The 10844-nt window shown below is 37.7% G+C and overlaps 1 protein-coding gene across 1 annotated transcript; it reads left to right on the plus strand.

Moving 5' to 3' along the window:
• The first annotated feature begins 8359 nt into the window (after positions 1-8359).
• On the plus strand, positions 8360-10598 carry ATOH1 (atonal bHLH transcription factor 1). The gene has a single exon (XM_074273772.1). It carries the CDS (start codon positions 8443-8445, stop codon positions 9532-9534), a length of 1092 nt encoding a protein of 363 aa, XP_074129873.1. The 5' UTR covers positions 8360-8442; the 3' UTR covers positions 9535-10598.
• The last annotated feature ends 246 nt before the right edge of the window (positions 10599-10844 follow it).

Raw genomic sequence — 10844 nt, forward strand, 5'->3', positions numbered from 1 at the left:
AATAATTTTCAACTTCCTATATTAGTTTACCTGTGTATTGGCTATACTGAACAGTTTATTAGATTTAGTGACTACTTTAGTCGAATTTACTAGACTTAGTGACTATTTTAGTCTGAAATCCTTTCTATATCCACATTTTACCTTCTTCCAACATTGCCTAAATGGCAAACATATAGGTACTCTATCCATGTGTCTCTAATTTTAAATTTATAAAATGACTAGAAATATATATATATTTACTTGTAGAACTTTCTTTTTCTTTTTTTTTAATTGGTTCTCTTTTGTTTTATTATAGCTTTTTATATACAAAATATATGCATGGGTAATTTTTCAACATTGACTCTTGCAAAAACTTCTGTTTCAACTTTTCCCCTCCTTCCCTCCACCTCTTTCCCTAGATGGCAGATAGTCCACACATGTTAAATACAATATTTGTATACATATTTATACAGTTATCTTGTTGCACAAGAAAGATCAAGTTTAGAAAGAAGGTAAAAATAACCCGAGAAGAAAAAACAAAAATGCAAGCAAACAATAACGGAAAGAATGGAAATGTTATGTTGTGGTCCATATTGTAGTATTGTTGAAGTGTATAATGATCTCTTTTTCACTTAGCATCAATTAATATATGTCTCTCCAAGCCTCTCTGTATTCATTCTGATGGTCATTTCTTATAGAATAATAATATTCCATAACATTCATAAACCATAATTTACCCAACCATTCTCCAATTGATGAGCATCCATTCAATCTCCAATTTCTAGCTACTATGAAAAGGGCTGCCACAAACATTTTTGCACATATGGGTCCCTTCCCATTCTTTATTATCTCTTTAGGATATAAGCCCAATAGTAACACGCTGGATCAAAGAGTATGCACAGTTTGATAACTTTTTGAATATAGTTCCAAATTGCTCTCCAGAATGGTTGGATCCATTCACAACTCCACCAACAATACATCAGTGTCACAGTTTTCCCACATCCCCTCCAACATTCATCATTATTTGTTCCTGTCATCTTAGCCAATCTGACAGGTGTGTAGTGGTATCTCAGAGTTGTCTTAATTTGCATTTCTCTGATCAACAATGATTTGGAACATCTTTTCATATGAGTAGAAATAGTTTCAGTTTCTTCATCCAAAAATTCTCTTCATCTCCTATGACCATTTATCAATTAGAGAATGGCTCAGTTTCTTATAAATTAGAGTCAATTCTTTATATTTTTAGAGATGAGAACCTTTAGCTATAAAAATGTTTTCCCAGTTTATTGCCTTTCTTCTAATCCTATCTGCATTAGTTTTATTTGTACAAAAGCTTTTTAACTTAATATAATCGAAAATATTTCTATTTTGTGATCAATAATTATCTCTAATTCTTCTTTGGTCACAAATTCCTTCCTCCTCCACAGGTCTGAGAGGGCAAACTATCCTATGTTTTTCTAATTTATTTATACTATCGTTCTTTATGTCTAGATGATGAACCCATTTTGACTTTATCTTGGTGTATAATATTAAGTGTGAGTCAATGCCTAGTTTCTGCCATATTAATTTCCAATTTTCCCAGCAGTTTTTGTCAAACAGTGAATTCTTATCCCAAAAGCTAGGATCTTTGGGTTTGTCAAACACTAGATTATTAAAGTTATTGATTATTTTGTCCTGTGAACCTAACCTATTCCACTGATCAACTAGTCTATTTCTTAGCCAATACCAAATGGTTTTGGTGACTGTTGCTTTATAATATAGTTTTAGATCTGATATAGCTAGGCCACCTTCATTTGATTTTTTTTATTATTTCTCTTGAAATTCTTGACCTTTTGTTCTTCCAGATGAATTTTGTTTTTATTTTTTCTAGGTCATTAAAATAGTTTCTTGGTATAGCACTAAATAAATAGATTCGTTTAGGTAGTATTGTCATCTTTATTACTTGCTTGCCCTATCCAGGAGCACTTAATATTTTTCCAGTTGTTTAGATCAGACTTAATTTGTGTGGAAAGTGTCTTGTAGTTTTGCTCATGTAGTTCCTGACTTTCCCCTGGCAGATAAATTCCCAAATATTTTATACTATCGACAGTTACTTTAAATGAAATTTCTCTTTGTATCTCTTGCTGTTGGATTTTGCTAGTGATGTATAAAAATGCTGATTATTTATGTGGATTTATTTTGTATCCTGCAACTTTGCTAAAGTTGTGGATTATTTCTAATAGCTTTTTAGTAGAATCTCTAGGATTTTTTAAGTATACCACCATATCATCTGCAAAGAGTGATAATTTGGTTTTCAATTATTTCCTTTAATTTCTTTTTTGGCTCTTATTGCTCTAATACAATATTGAATAGTAATGGTGAAAGTGGGCAACCTTGTTTCATTCCTGATTTTATTGGGAATGATTCTAGTTTATTCCTATTACATATGATGCTTTCTGATGGTTTTAAATAGATGTTGCTGACTATTTTAAGGAAAAGTCAATTTATTCCTATACCTAGTGTTTTTAATAGAAATGGATGTTGGATTTTATCAAATGCTTTTTCTGTATCTATTGAGATGATCATATGGTTTTTATTAATTTGGTCATAGTCAATTATGCTAATAGTTTTCCTAATATTGAACCAGCCCAGCATTCCTGGTATAAATCCTACTTGGTCCTGCTGTATTATCCTGGAGATGATTTTCTGTAATCTTTTTGCTAAGATTTTATTTAAGATTTTTGCATTGGTGTTCATTAGGGATATTGGTCTATAATTTTCTTTCTCTGTTTTCATCCTACTTGGTTTAGGTATATGCCTGTGTCATATAAGGAATTTAGTAGGACTCCTTCAATCCATCACTGCACTAGGATTAGCAGTTGTGTTGAAATCAGCAGTAGCGGAAAGGCTGCACTGGGACCAATTACTGTGGTTGTGCTTTGATCACGCTGAGTCACTCAGGGTGCTGGATGGGTGGGGCCAGTTCCCAAAAGACTCTAGCATTTTGGGGTTATAGTCTTTACCCCCTGTGTTTATAGCTTCTCTGCTGATCTTCTGGATTGCTGCCAGGGACATTGTGGTAGAGTTCTCCCTGAAGATTTTCTGCCAGCAGAGACCACACCCTGCCTCTACTTGAGTCTGCTCAGTATGAGCTATTTCCTGTGCTCTCACTGCCATCTTGCCTGAGACTGCATATAGCTTAGCCATCCCTGTCACTGAGCAAAAATCAGACCTTTTCTAGTGAATTTCGAGATTATCTTCAGTTGGTTATATGTTGTACTCCCAATATTCATGGATTTTGACAGTCAGACACCAATTCCAAGGCTGAATTTTGTTAAAATAGATTGAGGAAAAAGGAGAGTTTGGGAAGATGCATGTATCCTCTCTACCATCTTGACCCTGTCCGCTTGTGGTACTTTCAAACTCTAGGTAATCCCATCTCCTCAATATCTGTTGAATGCATTTCCTTCTGTAGTCAGATCACAATCACATGCTTCAAGTCTTTATCACCTCTCTCAGGAATATCAAAATAGCTTCCTAATTGTCCTCCTGTCCTTTAGCTTCTTGTCTCCCCAGTCCAGCTGTCAAATTTATATTTACAAAGAACAGGTCTGAACATACCACTCCTGTTTTCATAGAAACTATGGTGGCTTTCTCTTGCCTCATTGGTTATTAAATATCTTTACTAACTGGCTAAAGTCTGTCCCTTCAAAAATGATTATACATTGCTTCCTCTCACATAGTTTATTCTTCAACCAAACTAACCTATTTGATGTTCCCCACATACAACATTCCACAAACCAACTTTGTGCCTCTCTATAACCTCTACCCTATGTCTAGAATTTTTTCCTTCTTTACATTTACCTATTGGAACTTCTAGCCAAGCTCATCTGAGGGCTACCTCCTTCAAGAAACTTACATTTCTAAATCTCCTTCCTCAATCATGTTCATTTTATTCTTAACATATCCTATTTTTGTTTTCATGAAAACAAACACCATATGAACTTCCCATCTTCGCTATCTGAAGTAACTTTAAGGCTTTTTGTAGCAGTCTGTTCAAGTAGCACTCTCAAAATTAGCTACCCACCTGTATATTACATTAACTTGCTTTTTCTTGGTTGTTGTTTTCTTCTACAGTACAGAAGTTTAAGTTGCCTCCCAGAGAGTTCTCACGTAGTTCTAAATATACCCAGCAGAATAAACATCAATATGGAAGCTAGAACACAGGAATTCCACAAGAATAGATTCATTACGCTAATCAATGGCTATCCATTTTGCTCAATTGCATTGGTGGTTAATTTGAAAATGGTTTGAAAGTGAATTTTCATCCAGATTTTCTGGGATTAACAGAGGTAAAATTGAGTTGGTAGAGTGATCTGTGATCACTTTTCATTATCCTAAAGTACTGGAAAAAATTGTATAACATAGTTATGCCATGAATCAAAAGACTTTGACAAGATACTCTAAGCACTTATTTTAATGCCTAGGTGAAAAATAACTTGTGCATTCATGGGGATGGAAGTATACTATAGAATTTTTAAACATACTTCTTTGTTCTGTATATTATCATGCTTTTAGCATCTCAAAAGAAATTTTCAGTCTCATTCATATTTAATTGGGAGCAACATTAACTAATAGCCAAGGTCCTAATTGAACTAGGAATTATGCTTGGTAGAATTGTATTTTTTAAGTGAAATCTGGGAAATAGACTAAATTTGCAGATTAATTTATTATAAGCAATAGAAAAATAATTTTACAAAGATATCTCAAAACTTAATGATTCTCACTTCACTAGGATCATGTATTCACGTTTATACAAAGCCTTCCCTATTACTACAAAGAATTTCTAATACTGCTGAAGATAGTCCTCATGAGTATGAATGAAATAGTGTTAATGAATCCCTCAAAGTAGTACCATTATTGTAGCACCACCTGTTTGCATTAGGCTGGAACAAATGATCATATTTAATATAATTGTAATTTCAAATACTATGAATTTGATTATGTGAAACCACTTCAAGGGATTCAATATTCAAGTTCTATCCTTCCTCAAAACTACCTCAAAGAAAAGTTTGTTAAGAAAGGATCCACCTACATGTTGGTGGAGTTGTGAAAGAATCCAGCCATTCTGGAGAGCAATTTGGAACTATGCCCAAAAAGGTATCAAACTGTGCATACCCTTTGACCCAGCCGTACTACTACTGGGCTTATATCCCAAAGAAATACTAAAGAAGGGAAAGGGACCTGTATGTGTCAAAATGTTTGTGGCAGCTCTTTTTGTTGTAGCTAGAAACTGGAAGTTGAATGGATGCTCATCAATTGGAGAATGGTTGGGTAAATTATGGTATATGAAGGTTATGGAATGCTATTGTTCTGTAAGAAATGACCAGCAGGAGGAATACAGAGAGGCTTGGAGAGACTTGCATCAACTGATGCTGAGTGAAATGAATAGAACCAGAAGATCGCTGTACACTTCAATGCTGTATGAAGATATATTCTGATGGAAGTGGATATCTTCAATATAAAGAAGATCCAACTCACTTCCAGTTGATCAATGATGGACAGAAATAACTACACCCAGAGAAGGAACACTGGGAAGTGAATGTAAATTGTTAGCGCTACTGTCTATCTACCCAGGTTACTTATACCTTCGGAATCTAATACTTAATGTGCAACAAGAAAATGGTATTTACAAACATATATTGTATCTAGGTTTTATTGTAACACATGTAAAATGTATGGGATTGCCTGTTATCTAGGGGAGGGAGTAGAGGGAGGGAGGGGATAATTTGGAAAAATTAATACAAGGGATAATATTATTAAAAATTACTCATGCATATATACTGTGAAAAAAGTCTAAATAAAATAAAAAAAAAAAGAAAAGAAAGGATCCACCTAGTTTGCTGGAGGCCTTCTTCACTCTCTCCTTATAGATCTAGAATACCAGAGAATACTAATGGATCCTTTGCAGTAACATGCCTCCCTCACACTTAATGGCCATATTTACATTTTTCCTCTCATACATTTGATATCCTCTTATACATAACTTGTTTTTCTTAATTTCTAGTTTCTAATGTATTGTAGCCTATTTACAACACCATGAATATCTCCTCTATTCTTTAGATAATTTTCAAATTCAGTTCAGAGATTGTAATGGATCAAATATAAAAATAACTTTAATGTACATTCATATTTTAGGTAAATGTAGTAATAACTTTAACAATATACCTATTTGTGTGTAATGATCTAAGTATTGCATGTATGGAATTTAATATTAACATGCGTATGTATATAAATGCTCATTTTTTTTTCCTGAGGCTGGGGTTAAGCGATTTGCCCAGGGTCACACAGCTAGGGAGTGTTAAGTGTCTGAGACCAGATTTGAACTCGGGTCCTCCTGAATTCAAGGTTGGTGCTCTATCCACTGCACCACCTAGCTGCCCCCTTATAAATGCTAATTTAAAAAATACTTTTCCCCAGAACCTAAATACTCAATTCAGCTGTACTGTACTCTCTACTGCTGAAGATAGTCAAGGAAGGAAGGAAGGAAGAAAGGAAGGGAGAGAGGGAGGGAGGGAAGAAGGGAGGCAACTGAAAGAAAAATGCCCAATTAAAAAAAAAAAGTCCTCCATCATAAGAATAAAAAATTAAGAACTAGAAAATAATCTAATGCCAGAAAGGTTTACCCAGTAAAAAGTACGAGTTGGAAGGTCCTTTGAATATACTGGAGAGAACACAAAAAGGATTTTAAACCGACTTCCTTCACTTTTTTTCCCCCTCTATTGTCTTTCTTACTTGAAGTAACATCACTTCTAAGAGCACTGGAGTCAGTATGAGTCGGGTATTAGGAAAACCAGAAACAGGTTGGTCTCCCCAGCCCCCCACTACAGCCAAAGTTCTGGAAAAGGGGGCGGAGAGGTGGGGCAGGAGCAGCACGAGCTGGAGCGTGCCCTGGGAGGAGGGCTGCTTCTGATTGGCTCTGAGCTGTGAATAGAACGAGGCTGGATTAATCTTCTCCAGACTAGCGAGAGGTTGGGGAGAGCTCACCTAAAGGGCTCAGGCTGCAGCTTCTCCAGCTACCTAAGCAACCGTTTTATTTCTCCCGGGCTAGAAAAACTCAAGGTGGTGCACAGCCAGCGAAGTGTGTGGCTAGATCGGGAAGGAGCCGCGTTAGATAATTTGTTCTATGAATAGCAAAAGCTGTGCTTACTCCATCCAGTAAGTAAACCCTTGAGGAAGAAGCATTTGCACAGAATTTATGGTACTTAAAAGTTTTCCAAATTGAAATTGCTGGCTCTTCTTTATCCTTAGCCGACTCTACCTGGACTTCTGGTTTTGTTGGTTTTGGGGTTTGTTTTTTTTTTTTTTTTGGGGGGGGGGGTTGGAAGCCCTGCGGCTAGTCTATCGAGTCTTTCTGCACAGTGCTTAGGGAAAACATACCAGAAATTAAAACAAGTTAAGATTGAGAGTTTAGAGTTAGTCAGTGGATATTACGATAAAATTAGGAATGTTAAAACAGTTAACATAATTTCGTCACTTAAACAACTTGATAGAATAAGACAACTTATGGGCCATAGTATTCTAATATAAACTATATGTTATAAATAATATAAATAAACATAAACTACGAGAAAGAACATATGTAACAGGTGTTTCAATTAGTGAGTACAGTGTTTTGACATAATAGATATGTCTTAATCAAGTATAACATATATAATTGCTTCAAAATTTGATGATCTCCTACAATGTGCCAGGTACTGCAGCTTAGACGCAGGGAACACAGAAACAAACAACAAATATGAAAATAAATGAGTGGGTGGATATGTCTATGGGTATTTCGTATGCCCTCGCCAACTATCTGCCCGAGCTGTAGGGAAAGAGACAGGGTCAAGTGCAGGTTTTCTCTCCCAGACATTAGGAGCCTGAACTACAAGGCTCTGCCTCAGAACGTGGTGACCAGAGAGCTTTTGATAGAAGTAACTTAAGGTTGTATGCACAATACACACAAACACACACGGAGACACTGCCTAGATATCAGCTCTCTGCTAACTGAACACTGGAGTCAAATTACAACCAACCTATTAACATATGAATTTGAAGACTTAAAAGGAAAAGAGAAAAGGAAAAAACACTTGGGACAGAGCCTTTCTCCCTAGTGCGGTAACTTTTCTCCGGTGTAAAACTTTTTGATTGGCTTCTCGCACGCGCCTGTCCTCAGTCTCCATTGGCTGGCTTGACACGCGACCGGCGCGAGGAGGGGGCTGGGAGAGGGGGGAGGTGGAAAGACACACTGGCGCGTGCCGCTTTTTAAAGGGGCGCCGCTTCTTCAGCAACCAGAGAAGTCTCTCACGCGAGCGGGTGTGTGGAGTGGGTAGGGGAGGGAGGGGGGAAAATAAAACTTTGTAAAAGAAAACGTTGAAAGGTTTTTTTGCTGTAAGAGTGCTGGTGAACACTGCTACACCTTACGATCAACCCAGTGGTGCAATGTCCCGTCTGCTGCACGCAGAAGAGTGGGCTGAAGTGAAGGAGTTAGGAGACCACCACCATCACTCCCATCCCCAACAACATCATCACAACCAGCCGCAGCTGCAGCCTCAGCCAGCTCCGAATCTTCCTGGGAGAGAGCACCAAGGCTATCCTCCTGGGCTGTCTCTCTTGGACAGCACCGATCCACGCGCCTGGCTGGCTCCCACTTTGCAGGGCATCTGCACGGCACGCGCCGCCCAGTACTTGCTGCATTCCCCGGAACTGAGTGCAGCTGAGACACTGTCCCACCACGACGAGGTGGACTCACGGAGGGAACTTGTGAGGAGGAGCGGCAGTAACAGTAGCAGCGGCAGCAGTGGAAGCACCAGCAGCCTCAGCAAGAGTCCTGGTTCGGTGAAAGTGCGGGAGCAGTTGTGCAAACTGAAAGGTGGGTTGGGGGTGGAGGAACTGAACTGCAGCAGACAGAGAGCCCCTTCCAGCAAACAAGTGAATGGAGTGCAAAAACAGAGAAGGCTGGCTGCCAATGCCAGAGAAAGGAGAAGGATGCACGGTCTCAACCATGCTTTCGATCAGCTGCGCAACGTTATCCCGTCCTTCAATAATGACAAGAAACTCTCCAAGTACGAAACTCTGCAAATGGCTCAAATTTATATTAATGCCCTGTCCGATTTACTGCAAACACCTAGCGGTGGAGAGCAGACGGCTCAGCCACCAGTGTCCTGCAAAAACGACCACCACCACCTCCGAGCATCTTCCTACGAAACTAGTCCAGACGCGGCCAGCACTTCTGCAGTCTCCCCTGCCCCCGGAGGTGGATCAAGACCATCTCCGCAAGGTAACTGCAGGACACGCTTCTCGGCCCAGACCTCTGCGGGAGGTTACTCGTTGCAACTGGACGCTCTGCAGTTCTCAACTTTCGAAGAAACCGCTCTGACCGCAATGATGGCGCAAAAGACCCTGTCTCCTCTGCCCGCAGGCATCTTGCAGCCTGTGCAGGAAGAAAGTAGCAAAACTTCTCCCAGGTCCCACAGAAGTGATGGGGAATTTTCCCCTCGTTCTCATTACAGTGACTCGGACGAGGCAAGTTAGGAAGGTAACAGTTAAAACAAAGTAAACCAAGACAAAAACAAAACCAGAGTTGACTCTTATCAAATACCGGGAAAGGTGTCTCACTTTTTTGTTGCTAGATGAATTTATCATTGTCTAGCAAAGACTTAGTCGCGTTTTTGCAACATTCGGTGGCTTTACAACCCCCTCCCCTCATATTCTTGGTGAAAATTGTTAATGCTGTTTCCTTTGTCTCTACCTTCTGGCCCTTTATAGATATATACAATTATGTATATTTTTACATCAATAGTCTAGTTCCCTGCTGCCAATAAGCTGCTTAAAATCAGCAGCTTCACTTCCATGACTAATTTGGGTTTAATTTATTTTATGCCCTGGGCATTCCTGTTGTTCGCGTGCTCATATGTGGGCAGTAGTCTTCCGAAGTTATATTTCTAATTTTTTTTTAATAAGAAGCAAGATGTTTATTAAGAATATACCTTTTTGATGTATGTAATTGTCAGACAAGGAGAAGCCTTGAGGTATATATATATATATATATATATATATATATATATATATATATATATATATACACACACACACACACACACACACACACACACACACACACACACACACATATATATATACACACACACATACAATATATGTATGGATATGTATATATACACATACAATATATGTATGGATATGTATATATACATATATGTATATGTGTGTATATATGTATGTATACACACACACACATATATATATACACCCATTACGCATATCTGATGCTGATAACGTGATGTCTTTAAGAAGCTTGGCGCACGCACTTTATCAGCCGCTACAAATGCGGCTCCTAGAGGAAATTTAGCTGCCAATTGGAAATCAGTTTTTTAACATAGCCACTAATAATCTTTAAACTCCTTGCAAATGTCTGCTTTAAAAAGATAAAAAAACCAATTTAGTCGTGTCAAAATTTTGATAGATTTTATTTAGCTTTATTGATGTTAGAAAACTTATTTATTACCGAGTGTTTGCTACCATTTCTACTTTTCTTTTCATTTTTTTTCTTTTTTTCTACAAGATCATTTATTTTAATTTAGAAAAGCCAACTGCCATTGTTTTATGATGTACTTTCTTTTGCAAAAGATGAAAATAAATGGAAAAACTGGTTTGACTCTTGTTTTTCGATGACCATTATTTTAAAACGGACAGATGTGTTTTAAATGAATCTACAATGGAGAAAAGTTTTTATGAAATTCAGATGTATACGATCAATGATTGTATATCTATTTACTTTATACCTCTTGCCTACAGGTAACATCAGAGGCTGTAATCTATCT

This window comes from Sminthopsis crassicaudata, chromosome 6, assembly GCF_048593235.1.
Source record: "Sminthopsis crassicaudata isolate SCR6 chromosome 6, ASM4859323v1, whole genome shotgun sequence".
Lineage (NCBI taxonomy): Eukaryota > Metazoa > Chordata > Mammalia > Dasyuromorphia > Dasyuridae > Sminthopsis > Sminthopsis crassicaudata.

Bases quoted from the DNA above. Each gene is read 5' to 3' on its own strand.
- ATOH1 (XM_074273772.1), top strand. From the start codon at position 8,443: ATGTCCCGTCTGCTGCACGCAGAAGAGTGGGCTGAAGTGAAGGAGTTA.